We start from the raw sequence: 15,720 nt of genomic DNA on the forward strand, positions 1-15,720 counted from the left end.
AACCAAATAAATGTGAGGTGCTACATTTTGGTAATCAGGGCAATTTATATACTTAATGGTAAGGTCTTGGCAAGTGCAGGTTCACAGTTCGTTGAAAGCGGAGTTGCAAGTTGACAGGATAGCGAAGGCAGCATTTGCCTTTATTGATCAGTGTATTGAAAATATAAGTTGAGAGGTCATCTTGTGGCTGTACAGGATGTTGGTTCGGCCACTTTTGGAATACTGCATTCAATTCTGGCCTCCCTGCTGGAGAACTGATGTTGTTAAACTCGAAAGGGATCAGAAAAGATTTACAAGGATGTGGTCAGGTTGGAGGGTTTGAGCTACTGGAAAGAGGCTGAACAGGTTGGGGCTATTCAATCCCAAAGCGTCAGAGGCTGAGGGGTGACCTTATAAGAGGCTTTAAAAATCATGGACAGCACGAATATGAGCAGAGTCAAGGTCTTTTCCGCAGGGTGGGGGAGGCCAAAAGTGGAGGGCATAGATCGGAGGTGAAACAGGAAAGGTTTAAAAGGGACGTAAGGGACAAATTTTTCAAGCAGAGGGTGGTTCATGTATGGAATCAGCCACCAATGGAAGTAGTGGAGGCTGGTAGAACATAGAACATAGAACAATACAGCGCAGAACAGGCCCTTTGGCCCTCGATGTTGTGCCGACCTGTGAGCTAATCTAAGCCCCTCCCCCTACACTATCCCATCATCATCCATATGCTTATGATTAGTTTAGATTCCCTACAGTGTGGTAACAGGCCCTTCGGCCCAACAAGTCCACACCACCTCTTGGAGCATCACACCCACACCCATCCCCCCTATAACCACACACCCCTGCACACTATAGCAATTTAGCATGGCCAATCCACCTTGCCTGCAAATCTTTGGACTGTGGGAGGAAACCGGAGCACCCGGAGAAAACCCATGCAGACGTGGGGAGAATGCGCAAACTCCGCACAGACAGTTATCCGAGGCTGGAATTGAACCCGGGTCCCTGGCGCTGTGAGGCTGCAGTGCTATCCAAGGACTGTTTGAATGCCCCTAATGTGGCTGAGTTAACTACATTGGCAGGCAGGGCGTTTCACGCCCTTACCACTCTCTGAGTAAAGAACCTGCCTCTGACATCTGTCTTAAATCTATCACCCCTCAATTTGTAGCTATGCCCCCTTGTACAAGCTGACCTCATCATCCTCGCAAAAAGACTCTCACTGTCTACCCTATCTAATCCTCTGGTCATCTTGTATGTCTCTATTAAATGCCCTCTTAGCCTCCTTCTCTCCAATGAGAACAGACCCAAGTCCCTCAGCCTTTCTTCATAGGGCCTGCGCTCCAGACCAGGCAACATCCTGGTAAACCAACAGAACTTTGGATGCTGTAAACCAGTAACAAAAACAGAAGTTGCTGGAAAAGCTCAGCAGGTCTGGTAGCATCTGTGAAGGAAAAAAAGTGTGAATGTTTTGGGTCCGGTGACCCATCTCTGCACGGATGATAGGTGAGAAACATCAGTTTATATGCAGAAAATAGGGAGGGGGTGATGGTAGAGGGGGTAAACCATAGGATAGAGCCTAAAGAGAGGGAAGAGCATTTGGACAGACAAAGGAGGTAATAACAATCCGGCTAGGAGAGTGCATAGTTGTTAATAGGGACTGTTCGTGACAAACAATAGATAATGTGTAATGGCAGGCTATGTGATAACAAGGCCTGGTGTGTGGGGTAGGGGGCTAGGACATGGGAGGGTTTAGGCCCTAAAATTATTAAACTGCATATTGAGTCCGGAGGGCTGCAGGGTCCCCAAGTGGAAAATGAGGTGTTATTCTTCCAGCTCACATTGAGCTTCGCTGGAACACTGCAACAAACTAGAGGCAGAGATGCTGGCCAGCAACTGAGTAGCTCATGGTCTTTTTTGCAGGCATAGATGTTCTGCGAACCGGTCACCCAGTCCACGCTTTGGGAGGAGTGCAAGAGCGAGACAGAGAGCACCAGGAGGCTGCCGGGAAGGTAAGGTTTTTCCCACTTTAAAAAGCTTACTTCGAGTGGGAGCGGTCTTCATTTATTTGGCCAGCGGCTGAACGCGAGACACTACACGTGTAGTGTCTCCCACCTGCCCTCCTCCTCTAACCAAGAAGGGTTTAAGAAGGGTAGCAAGGATAATCCAGGTAATTATCGACCGGTGAGCCTGACGTCAGTGGTTGGGAAGCTACTGGAGAAGATACTGAGGGATAGGATCTATTCCCATTTGGAAGAAAATGGGTTTATCAGTGATAGGCAACATGGTTTTGTGCAGGGAAGATCATGTCTTACCAACTTAATAGAATTCTATGAGGACGTGATAAAGTTGATTGATGAGGGAAAGGCTGTAGATGTCATATACATGGACTTCAGTAAGGCGTTTGATAAGGTTCCCCATGGCAGGCTAATGGAGAAAGTGAAGTCATATCGGGTCCAGGGTGTGCTAGCTAGATGGATAAAAAACTGGTTCGGCAACAGAGACAGAGAGTAGTAGCAGAACGGAGTTTCTCAAATTGGAGACCTGTTGCTAGTGGTGTTTCACAGGGATCTGTGCTGGGACCACTGTTGTTTGTGGTATACGTCAATGATTTGGAGGAAGGTGTAGGTGGTCTCATTAGCAAGTTTGCCAGTGGTAGTCGTGGAAGCAGAGTCATTAGTGACATTTAAGCGACTGCTGGACATGCATATGGACAGCAGTGAATTGAGGGGAATGTAGGTTAGGTTATTTTATTTTTGGATCAGGATTATTCCACAGCACAACATCGTGGGGTGAAGGGCCTGTACTGTGCCGTACTTCTCTATGTTCTATGGCACTAAGATTGGTGGAGTAGAGTAGCAGATCATGAAGGGCACTGTCAGAGATTAGAGCAGAATATAGACAGACTGGAGAGTTGGGCAGATAAATGGCAGATGGAGTTCAATCCGGGCAAATGCGAGGTGATGTATTTTGAAAGATCTAATTCAAGGGCACACTATACAGTAAATGGAAAAGTCCTAGGGAAAATTGATGAACAGAGAGAGATCTGGGTGTTCAGGTCCATTGTTCCCTGAAGATGGCAACGCAGGTCAATAGGGTGGTCAAGAAGGCATACGGCATGCTTTCCTTCATCGGACGGGGTATTGAGTATAAGAGTTGGCTGGTATTGTTACAGTTGTATAAGACGTTGGTCCAGCCATATTTAGAGTACTGTGTACAGTTCTGGTCGCCACATTTCCAAAAGGATGTAGATGCTTTGGAGAGGGTGCAGAGGTGGTTCACCAGGATGTTGCCTGGTATAGAGGGTGCTAGCTTTGAAGAGAGGTTGAGTAGATTCGGGTTATTTTCATTAGAAAGATGGAGATTGAGGGGGGGCCTGATTGAGGTCTACAAAATCATGAGAGGTATAGGCAGGGTGGATAGCAAAAAGCTTTTTCCCAGAGTGGGGGACTCAATTATTAGGGGTCATGAGTTCACAGTGAGAGGAGGAAAGTTTAAGAGAGATATGCGTGGAAAGTTCTTTACACAGAGGGTGGTGGGTGCCTGTAATGCGTTGCCAGCGGAGGTGGTAGACACGGACACGTTAGCGTCTTTTAAGATATATCTGGACAGGTACATGGATGGGCAGAGAGCAAATGGACAGAGACCGTTAGAAAATAGATGACAGGTTAGACAGAGGATCTTCATCGGCGCAGGCGTGGAGGGCCGAAGGGCCTGTTCCTGTGCTGTAGGTTTGTTTGTTCGTTTCCCCAATGTACAGAAGACCACATTGTGAGCAGCAGTAGATTAGTTTCGGGGAAGTACAGGTGAAGTGTTGCTTAAAAGGAAGGTAAGTTTGGGCCCTTCAATAGTGGGGAGGAAGGAGGTAAACAGGCAGGTGTTGTACCTTTGCCGGTCGCAGGGCAAGGTGTCCGTGGTGAGGTGTTGGGGGTGAGGGAAGAGTGGACCAGAGTGAGTCGGGGGGAATGGTCCCTGCGGAAGGCGGACAACGGAGGGGAGGCCAACATGTGTCTGGTGGTGGCATCTACGTTCTGCTTGCTAAACAGACCCTGAGCTACCTGTTACCGGTCACTTTAACACACCATCCTGTTCCCTGGCCAACATCTCAGTCTCCAGCTTGCTGCAGTGTACTGACGAAGCTCAACACAAGTTGAAAGAACAACACCTCATTTTCTACTTGGGGCCCCTGCAGCCCTCTGGACTCAATATTCAGTTCAATAATTTTAGGATCTAAACTGTCCCATGTCCTAGCACCCTACCCCACACATGAGGCCTGCCATTACACATCACCTGTTGTTAGTTGCTAGCAGTCCCCATTAACAACAATTCACTCTCCCAGCCAGCTCATCATCAACTCCTTTGTCTAACTGCTTTTCCCTCTCTTTGGGCTCTATACTATCGTTTACTCCCTACCCCAATTCCATCCCTATTTTCTGCATGTAAAGCCAATGTTTTCCCAGCTACCATCAGTTCTGATGAAGTGTCACCAGACCCAAAACGTTAATTCTGATCTTTTTCTTTACAGATGCTGTCAGGCCTGCTGAGTTTTTCCAGCAACTTCAGATTTAAAATACATGTGGATAGGTACACACATATGGATTAGATTAATTTAGGATATCTGGTCGACATGAACCAGTTGGCCTGATGGGTCTGTTTCTGTGCTGCACAACTATGTCTCTCTGACTGCACCCCAGAGTTGTGAAGCAGATAGCTGAGGAGATTGTAGAGGCATTGAGGTGATTTTTCAGGAATCATTGAAATCGGGGTGGGTGCCAGAGAACTGGGAAATGGTTACTGTAAATACCCTGGTTAAGGAAGAAGGAGGCAGAAGACAGGAAACCATAGGCAGGTTAGCTCGACTTTGGTCATCGGTAAGATTTTAGACACCATGATGAAAGGTGAGATTGCACAATACTCGGAAGTGCGCGGCAAAACAGGGCTGAGTCAGCATGACTTCATCAAGGGGAGGTCATGCCTGACAAATCCGTTCAAATTCTTTGAGGGGGTAATCAGCAAGTTAGACAAAGGACAGCTAGTGGACATGGCCTATCTGATTTTCCAGAAGGCCTTAAATAAGGAGCTGTACAGGAGGCTGTTTCATAAGATAATAACCCATCGTGCTAGGAGCAAGGCTATGGAATGGACAGAGGATCAGCTGACTGGCACAGAGTAAAGATAAAGGGATCTTTTTTTCAGGATGGCAGCAAGTGACTAGTGAAGTGCCACAGGAGTCCATGTTGGGAGCACAACTATTCATGTTATACATTAACAATCTGGACGATAGAACAGAAGACACTATTGCTAAATTTGCAGATGACACAAACACATGCGGATGGTCAAGTAGTGTTGAGGAAATGAGGAGGCTGCAGAAGGACTTGGATAGGTTAGGAGATTGGGTGAAGAATTGGCAGATAGGAGACAGTATAGGAAAGTGTGAGGCTGTACACATTGTTTGGAAGAATAGAGGTATAGATCATTTTGTAACTGGGAAAGGGTTTGGAAATCTGAAGCACAAAAGGGACTCCGGAGTCTGAGTTCAGGATTCTCTGAAGGTTAACAAGGAGGTTCAACTGGCAGTAAGAAATGCATATGCAATGTTAGCATTCATTTCAAGAGGGCTAGAATACAAGACAGAAATAAAAACTGAAAGAGCTGCAGATGCTGTAAATCAGGAAAAAAAACAGAAGTTGCTGCAAAACTCAGCAGGTCTGGCAGCATCGGTGAAGGAAAAAAAATCAGAGCAAAGCTCACTGGACCTGAAACATTAACTCTGATATTTTCTTCGCAGGCCTGATGAGCTTTTCCAACAACTTCTGTTTTTGTACAAGACAGAGACTTACTGCTGAGGCTGTATAATGCTCTGGTCAGACCATGTTTGGAATATTGTGAGCTCGTTTAGGCCCTGTATCTAAGGAAGGATGTGCTGGCTTTGGGTCCAGAGAAGGCTTACAAGAATGACCGTGGACATATGTGGAGCAGTTGATGGAGTTTAAAAGGATGAAGGTGGATCTCACTGAAACTTACAGAATACGGAGGAACGGATATATAGAGCGGATGTGGAGAAGATATTTTCATTAATAGGAGAGACTAGGACCCGAGGGCACAGTCTCAGAGTGAAGAGCTGCAATGAGAAGGGATTTTTTCAGCCAGAGGGTGGTGAATCTGTGGGAACTCATTGCTGCAGTGGTCTGAAGAGGCCAATCAATTCAGTGTATTTAAGACAGAGATAGATAGGTTCTTGATTTGAGAGGGCATTAGGGGTTAGTGGGTTAGGGCAAGAAAATGGGGTTGAGAAAAATACCTGCCATGATTGAATAGTACAGCACTCGATGGGCTGCATGATCTAATTCAGCTCCTATATCTTAAGGTCTGATGGAATAATTAGACTGAAGCCAGTCAGATCAACAGGAAACAGTCCCATTTCTAACAGCATCCAATGTTAAGTGTGGGCACTGAGCAGATATCTGATCTTCCTCAACGGTTCAATATTGTGTCAACACATCTTTCTGAATTCAGATGAAAATCCCTAATTTAAGTAAGAAAGCAAAGGCCAATCAACTGAAGACAGCAGTCAGCATTTGTACCGAGGACAGGAGGTAAGATAATTGGACAGAGAGAGAAAACGAAGTTTTGACTTACGCCTGCGTGGCAACAGATGTACTTTACACCGACTGTCTACGGCTACACTCAGCAATGCTGCCTCGTTTTTTCCAGTCACCTCCTTCATTGGATCCACATCAGGCAAAAAGGCCAAGTCTGTCACGACAATTCCATGTGTCTCCTTCACGTAGTAAACTCGCTGTCGAAGAAATTAAAAGATTTATATGGTATCTATATGGTAAATGGAAAAGCCCTGGGGAAAGACTGACGCACAGAGAGATCTGGGTGTTTGGGTCCATAGTACCCTGAAGGAAGCAATGCAGATCGATAAGAGTGGTCAAGAAGGCATACAGCATGCTTTCATTCATCGGACGGGGTATTGAGTACAAGAGTTGGCAGGCCATGGTACAATTGTATAGGACTTTGGTTCGACCACATTTGGAATACTGTGTACAGTTCTGGTCGCCACATTACCAAAAGGATGTGGATGCTTTGGAGAGGGTGCAGAGGGGGTTCACCAGGATGCTGAAGCTTCCTCTACATTGGGGAAACCAAGCAGAGGCTTGGGGACCGCTTTGCAGAACACCTATGTTCGGTTCGCAATAAACAACTGCACTTCCCAGTCGTGAACCATTTTAACTCCCCTTCTCATTCCTTAGACGACATGTCCATCCTGGGCCTCCTGCAGTGCCACAATGATGCCACCCGAAGGTTGCAGGAACAGCAACTCATATTCCACTTGGGAACCCTGCAGCCCAGTGGTATCAATATGGATTTCACAAGCTTCAAAATCTCCCCTCCCCCCACTGCATCCCATAAACCAGCCCAGCTCGTCCCCGCCTCCCTAACCTGTTCTTCCTCTCACCTATCCCCTCCTCCCACCTCAAGCCGCACCTCCAGTTCCTACCTACTAACCTCATCCCGCCCCCACGACCTGTCCATCCTCCCTGGACTGACCTATGCCCTTCCTACCTTCCCACCTACATTCACCTGGCCTGGCTCCATCCCTGTCCCTTTAGCTTGTTTGTTTCCTCTCCTCCTAGCTTCTCCTCTATCCCTCTCTTCCTATTTCCTCTCTCTTCCTATTTCTTTCAGAACCCTCTCCCCATTCCCCCTTTTCTGATGAAGGGTCTAGGCCCGAAACGTCAGCTTTTGTGCTCCTTGAAGCTTGGCCTGCTGTGTTCATCCAGCTCCAGACTTTGTTATCACCAGGATGTTGCCTGGTATGGAGGGTGTTAGCTATGAAGAGAGGTTGAGTAAATTAGGATTAATTACATTAGAAAGACTGAGGTTGAGGGGGAGACCTGATTGAGGTCTACAAAATCATGAGAGGTATAGACAGGGTGGATAGCAAGAAGCTTTTTCCCTCAGAGTGGGGGACTCAATTACAAGGGGTCACGATTTCAAGGTGTGAGGGGAAAAGTTTAAAGGAGACATGCACTGAAAGATCTTCATGAAAAGGGTGGTGGGTGCCTGGAACGCGTTACCAGCTGAGGTGGTAGAGGCGGGCAAGATAGCATCATTTAAGATGTATCTAGACAGATATATGAAAGGGGAGGGAGCAGAGGGAATACAAATCCTTGGAAAATAGACGGCAGGTTTAGATAGAGGATCTGGATCAGCGCAGGCTTGGACAGCCGAAGGGCCTGTTCCTGTGCTGTCATTTTCCTTGTTTGTTTTTTATTCTGTACTGCAAATCTGATCTTCTTTACCAGCTCATCTCCATTCTGTTTTTATTGCCAATCAATTCAAATCTGTCACCTCTGGTTACCAATCTTTCTGCCACTAACTTTCATCTTATTTACTCCACAGATGTCTAAAGTGTCCTTGAAATAGTTCAATCTTTCATAATATACTGAAGTACTTTGCACCTGATACAACTTTAGCACAGGCAGAATATGTATGCACAACCATACCTGATGCAGCTAAGTGCTTTATCAAGTTTCGTTTGTACCCTCTCCAAAGTTTTGACATGGTTCCTAAAGGACCGTGCTCAGAATTTAAAAAAAAACCGAGCTGTTTTACAAACGTGTGATAACTCTATTTTCTTGTCTTTTATTCATTTGATAGATATGGACATCACTGGCTAGGCCAGCATTTATGACCCAACTCTGATTGCCCTGGAGAAGGTGGTGATTAGCTGCCCTCTTGGACCATTAGGGACACCCACATATCTTTAAAGAGGAAGGGAATTTCAGGATTTTGACCCAGTGACATCGAAACACCAGAGATATATTTGCAATTCAAGATGCTGAGCGGCTTGGAGGGGAACTTAAAGATATATCGGCTGCCCTTCTTCGAGATGGTAGTGAAAGTGGGTTCGGAAGGTCCTGTCTAAGGAGCCTTGGTGCATTTCTGCAGCACATCTTGTAGATGGTATATAACTGTTGCAACTGAGTATTGCTGGTACAGGAAGTAAAAGTTGGACCTGCTAGATGGAGTGCCAACTAGATTGCTTTGTCCTGGATGATGTCAAGCTTCAAGTGTTGTTGGAGCTCATTCAGACAAGTGCAGAGTATTCCATCTCATTCTTGACTCATGGCTTGTAGATGGAAGGTTGACTTTGAGGAATTCGGAGGCTAGTTATTCATTGCAGAATTTCCAGCCACTGACTTACTCTAGTATCTACATGGCTGACCAATTTTTATTCATTCATTGGAATGTCAATGTAGCCAGTATTGTGGGATAATCCCAGCTACTGTTACTTCTAGACCATTCAGATCTCACACGGGAATATTTTTATTCCTAATAATTTCCTGATCGTTAACAGTTTACAATGCACACCAACACGTTTCCCCTCGTGGTCTAATATTTACTTACCTCTTGTGCAAAACCTTATTTCAAGAGCTCCAAAAATTTAAATATGAACTGGTTCTGCCTAATCATTTCTATTACGTATATTCTCAAAACACCAAGGTGATTTGTTAAAAAAAATTCCCTTTCATGTTGGCTTTGCTCAATCCTACCAATATTTCTAAGTGCCCTATTATTACACCTTTATGATAATCTTTCAACTTCTAACAGGACTAGACAGACAAAACACAGGAGGGATGTTCTCAATGTTTGGGAATCTGGAATCATATCTAATGTAATGGGGTAGGTCATTTAGGACTGAGATGAGGAGAAATTTCTTCACAAGTGGGGAGTCTGTGGAGTTCTCTGCTACAGAAAGCAACTGAGACAAAATTATCGAATGCTTTCGAGGAGATACAGTTCTTAGAGCTAAAGTGATTGAAGGATATGGAGTAACATGGCGTGAAGCTGGATGAACGCTGCAGGCCAAGCAGCATTAGAGGAGCAGGAAAGCTTGACATTTCGGGTCAGGACTCTTCTTCAGAAAAGAAGGATATGGAGTACTAAGTAGGACGATTAGCCATCATCATATCCAATAACTGGGCAGGCCAGGCTCTAGGTGTTGAATGGTCTACACTTGGTCCTGTTTTTGAATTTTCTATGATAAATTATTGCATTTTTCTTGAGGCTGATGTTAAACTAACAGGTCTGTAATTACTAGTTTTCTCCCTCCCTTCTTAACATTTGCAATGCTCCCAATCTGCAGAAATCACTCCGTTGACAGAGGACCATCAGTGTATTTTTCCTTACAGCCATGTCTTTTAAAACACTGGAATGGAGATCATCAAGCCGAGGAGATTTATCTACTTGAAGTACAAAGTATTTCAAAAAACAGGTTATTCAGTGCCTTCAACCTGCTTTACCAGGTGATAAAATGCTGATCTGATTGTAGCTACTATCGCCATGCTGTTTCCTATATCCTTTGAATCCTTCATTAGTCAAGAATCTACCTTTTTCAATATTATTCAATGACACAGGCACTAAATTTGTTTTACTTTGTTTACTTTTAAATGTGGACTAAAGGAGGAAGACACTGCTTTGAGCCAATGAGACAGTGCAAAGAGTTAAATAAAAACATTTTTACTGGAGCACACTCAGGTGTATACAGTACAATGTTGCCTTCTCCTGGAACAGAGACAGGAAAGGCAGACACCATGGAGACTAACTAAAGGAAAATTGTTTGATAACGACACTCCGATGCCTGATTGAGAGATTATGGCTTATGTGGGGTCAGTACAGCAAAGAACCACCAAGCCTGCAAAGGGAAAACATTTAAAATGCTCTATCTACTGTCTGGAGTTATTAGAAAGTCTACTGTTACAGTTGGTAGTTTTCCACATGTCTTTCTCTGTAAATCCCCTATTGGAGGAAGAATAAAAGACTTTCAGAGAGTGTGAAAGGATGAATTCTCAACCAGTCCCCGATGTGCAAACAATCTTATCTCACTGGCAAAAAAAAACCATAAAAAGAATTGAAAGGTAGTGAAAGAAAGTAACTCATTGAATCTTATAGCTCAGATTGATGCTATCGAACTGTGTTTCCCTAACTATGTTACTTGTTACCCTTAATATGCATATAATCTTTATCAACTCTGTCTGATAAGGGAGAATTTAAGAAGGGATCGAGTTTAAGTTGTACAATTTTAAGTTATCCAATTTGTATTTCCTAAGTACTATTGATAAAGACAATTTGTTCAACATAAAATTATTTGCTTGTTAAGTGCAGAAACCTGCAAGTGTTTTTGTTCAACCTGATTTTTATTGGTAAGGTAGAATGGGCACCTTGAATCTTTTCACATTTGAAAGGTAATAGGAGATGGAAAATCAGAGCAGGAGTAAACCATTCAGTCCTTCAAGGCTGCTCTGATACTGATTATCATCATGGCTGATAGTGATTTCCAGTGAATGACCCCAACGAATCAGGACAAATTCTATAAAATAACAACTCTCAAAGAAAACAAAATCTCATTTTGTTCTGAAATGGAAAATCTCTTGCTTCTAGTTTCTGAAGGGGAAACATCCTTTTCTCATCCATGTTGTTTAGGCCCCCTTAGCATCTTGTACATTTCAATAAGTTCACCACCTTATTCTCCTAAACCCAATGGGTAATTTCCCAACTATGTAAACTTTCTCATAGGTTAACCCCTCATTCCAATCATTTGTCAAGGGATGTTCTCTGTACTGCTTTTAATCCTTTTATGTCCTTTCTTAAGTAAGGTCAGAACTTTACCCGAGGTCAGTCAGCTCAGCTGGCTGGACGACCGTTTTGTGATGCAAAATGACACCAACAGCATTTGTTCAATCCCTGCACTGTTTGAGGTTTCCACATTAGATGACTTAATAAGGTACTGTAATAGCCCATGGTGATGCAAGTAGTATAACTGCAAAGGCAGAGGGTGGGCTAACAGAAGACAGAGTTGGGGTATGGGGGCATTTTCAGGCTGACAGTATGTGTCTGTGGCAGGGATCAGTGTTGGGGCCACAAATATTCATGGTGTACATTAATTATCTATCAGAAGGAAACTGAGGGCACTGTTGCTAAACTTGTCAGTGACTCAAAAATAGGTGGTGGGACAGGTAGTGTTGAGGAGGCAGGGAGACTGCAGCAGGGCTTGGACAGAGCTGGCAGATGGAATACAATGTGGGAAAGCATGAAGTTATGCCCTTGGGTAAGAAGAATAGAGGCACAGGCTATTTTCTAAATTGGGAAAGGCTTTGGAAAGTTGAAGCATAAAGTGACTTAAGAAGCCTAGTTCAGGATTCTCTTAAGGTTCAGTTGGTAGTTAGAAAGGCAAATGCAATATCAGCATTCATTTCAAGTTGCTAGAATACAAGACTGGTGATGTACTGCTATGGCTGTGTAAGGTCCTTGACAGATCTTACTTGGAATATTTCAAGCAGTTTTAGGCCCTGAATCTAAGGAGGGACGTGCTGGCCTTGCAGGGGGTCGAGAGGAGATTTACAAGAATGATCCCCAGAATGAACGGCTTGTCACATGAGGAGTGGTTCAGGTCTCTGGATCTGTACTTGATGGAGTTTAGGAGGATGATAATGAGATCTCATTGAAACTCACAGAGTATTGAGAGGACTGGATAGAGGAGATGTGGAAAAGATGTTTTCACTAGCAGGAAAGACTAGGATGCAAGTGCACAGCCTCAGGGTGAAGGGATGATCCTTTACAGCTGAGATAACGGGGATTTTCTTCAGCTAAAGTTGGCAAATTTATGGAACACATTGCCACAGAAGGACATGGAGGCAAAGTCATCTAGTGTGTTTAAGACAGAGATAGATAGGTTCTTGATTGGTAAGGGATCAAAGGTTCAGGGAATAGGGCAGGAGAACAGAGTGGAGAAAGAGATCAGCCATGATCAAATGTCAGAGCAGACTTGAAGTGCAGAATGACCTAATTTTACTCCCATATCTTATGTTCTTATGGACTGGAGGTCTGTGTCCAGTGGGGTCTCGCAGAGGGTTAGTGTTGGGGCCCTTGCTGTTTGTGCTTCATATACATTATTTAGGCTCAAGCAGAGAAGGTTCAATCAGTTGGTTTTCAGGTGATAAAAATAATTGTTCAATCTGAATTGATGTGAGGTGATGCATTTGGGCAAGAAAACAAGGCAACGGAATACAAGATGAGCAGTTAAGACCCAAGGAAGCACTGAGAATCAGAGTGGCCTTGGTTTGCATGCACACCTGACCCTTAAGTTATGAGGGTAAACAGATGAAATGGTTGTTGGACATGCCTTTATTGGCTGTGGTGCAGAATTTAAGAGCAGGGAGTTATACTGGAATTGTATAAAATGCTGGTTAGGCCACAGCTAGAGTGTTGTTTCTAAGTGTGGAAGGGACGTGACAGCACTGGAGAGGGTGTAGATGAGATTTTACCAGGAAAGTGCCTGGGCTGCAAAGTTTCAGGTCATGTAGATAGATTAGACAGATTATTTTCTCAGAATGTGGACATGTTTGAGATGTATAGGATTATAAAGGGGTAGTGGCCTTCCGTTGCGACGTGGTGATCTTCAGGCCTGGTGCAGCAGCCTCCTAAGCATGGCATTCTCTCAGCCTGGTCTGAAGCAATCTCCCAGTCTCATCATCCTCGAGGTGAGGCCCTGTGTGGTATGGAGCCAAGGCCCAGTGTGTTGGAACTTGGGTGCCAGCATGGTCTGTGGATCTGAACTTTTATTTCCGTAATATTGGACATTTCATTTTATTTCCCCATTGTCTAAGATCTTGTAACTGAAGAAGCTGTACCTTTGTACCTAAGATGGCACTGTAAGTGGTGACATATAAAGTTTTCACTGTACTCATGAATGTATATGACAATAAAGGCTAATTCTAGTTCTAGTTTAGGGAATAAGGAAAAACATTAACACTACAGGTTGTTGGAATCTGGAACTCCCTGCCTGCAAGGGTGGTAGAGGCAGAAACCCTCATGGCATTAAAAACATTTGTGCACTTAAAATGTCAAGCCATACAAGATTATGGGCTAAGTACTGGAAAATGAGTTTAGAATAGTTAGGTGGTTATTTTTGACTAGTGTCGACGCATTGGATCGAAGTGCCTTTTTCTATGCTGTCAACTTGTATGACATTGCTTCTTTATGCTTTTTTCTTAAATCGTTCAGGAGATGAGGGCATCACGGCCTAGGTGGCATTTATTGCCCATTCGGCAGTTGAGAGTCAACCACATTGCTGTAGGTCTGAAGTCACATGTAGGGTAGGCCAGACCAGGCAAGGATGGCAGTTTCCTTCCCTAAAGATCATTCGTAAACCAGATGGGTTCTTCCTAACAATCGACACTGGATTCATGGTCACCATTAGCCCTAAATTCCACATATTTATTGAATTCAAATTCCACCTTCTGCTGTGGCAGGATTTGAACACAGGTCCACAGAATATACTTTCAATAAAGGTCACTTCTAAAATCCAGTGAGTACAGGGCCAGCCTAAACAAACTTCTCATAAGACAGTACCTTCACATTCAGGTTCAACCTAGTGAACACTCTCTGGACTGTCTCCAATGCTAATATATCTTTCTTTAGATAAGGGGTCACAACCTGGTCACGGTATCTCAGGTTGGTCTGACTGTGCCTTGTATACTTGCAGTAAAACCTCTCTTTTTGTACTGTATTCCCATTGAAATAAAGGCCCACATTCATTTGCCTTTCCATTATCCAATGAACTTGCATGCTGGCTTATTTTTCTTGAAGGGTGAACGTTACATTTTTACTTTGTTCTGATATTAATTGTGGACTGACATATGAAAATGACTGTTTTAAAAAAAAACAGATTATGGAAAAGATTTCTGCGCTGCTTAAAAGCAAGTTAGAACATAGAACATAGAACATAGAACAGTACAGCACAGAACAGGCCCTTCAGCCCACAATGTTGTGCCGACCATTGATCCTCATGGATGCACCCTCAAATTTCTGTGACCATATGCATGTCCAGCAGTCTCTTAAATGACCCCAATGACCTTGCTTCCACAACTGCTGCTGGCAACGCATTCCATGCTCTCACAACTCTCTGCGTAAAGAACCTGCCTCTGACATCCCCTCTATACTTTCCACCAACCAGCTTAAAACTATGACCCCTCGTGCTAGCCATTTCTGCCCTGGGAGTTATTCCTCACGTAAGTGTAAAATGCCTTTGTGTTTTCCCGGATTCCTTCTGCCAAGCCTTTCTCGTGCCCCCTCCTGGCTCTCCTCAGACCATTTTTAAGCTCCTTCCTTGCCTGCATGTAATCCTCTCTAGCTGAACTTGACCCTAGCTTCCTCCACCAAGTTCTCTGACACTCATTACAACTGCTGTTTACATTGATATTTGTTCAAACAGTGTCAGGGAGTGGGGAGGAACAGCTGAGGAGCAGACGAGTTGCAGCCATGTGGTTTGTCCCAGTGGAGTTTCAATCCGCAATAAGTAGCTGATTGATCATAGAGAACCCCCTGCAGTGCCCTTCGGCCCAACAAGTCCACACTGACCATCAGAGCATCTCACCCAGACCCATCCCCCTATAACCGGCCTAATGTATATATCCCTGGTCACTACGGGAAATTTAGCATGGTCAATCCACCTAGCCTACATATCTTTGGACTGTAGGAGGAAACCCCAGCCCCCAGAGGAAACCCACACAGACATGGGGAGAAATTCCACACAGACAGTCGCCCGAGAGTCAAATCGAACCTGGGTCCATGGTGCTGTGAGGCAGCAGTGCTAACCACTGAGCCACCTTGCCACTCATGATTGGTCTGGAGAATGGTGACACAATGTGAAGAAGCCAAGCTCCACATCAT

The 15,720-nt window shown here is 44.4% G+C and overlaps 1 protein-coding gene across 6 annotated transcripts in view; it reads right to left on the reverse strand.

Moving 5' to 3' along the window:
• Nucleotides 1-15,720, reverse strand: part of preb (prolactin regulatory element binding) — an 87,159-nt gene that overhangs the window by 18,686 nt on the left and 52,753 nt on the right. For 5 of the 6 annotated variants that reach the window (XM_048536189.2, XM_048536190.2, XM_048536191.2 and 2 more), the window contains one exon: nt 6,616-6,775. In XM_048536189.2, coding sequence (XP_048392146.1) covers nt 6,616-6,775 — 160 coding nt within the window. Of the gene's footprint in view, nt 1-6,615; nt 6,776-15,720 lie in introns of those variants that run through there. The other variant, XM_059648807.1, reaches the window with a different exon arrangement.

Source organism: Stegostoma tigrinum, chromosome 9 (genome assembly GCF_030684315.1).
Source record: "Stegostoma tigrinum isolate sSteTig4 chromosome 9, sSteTig4.hap1, whole genome shotgun sequence".
Classification (NCBI taxonomy): Eukaryota; Metazoa; Chordata; class Chondrichthyes; order Orectolobiformes; family Stegostomatidae; genus Stegostoma; species Stegostoma tigrinum.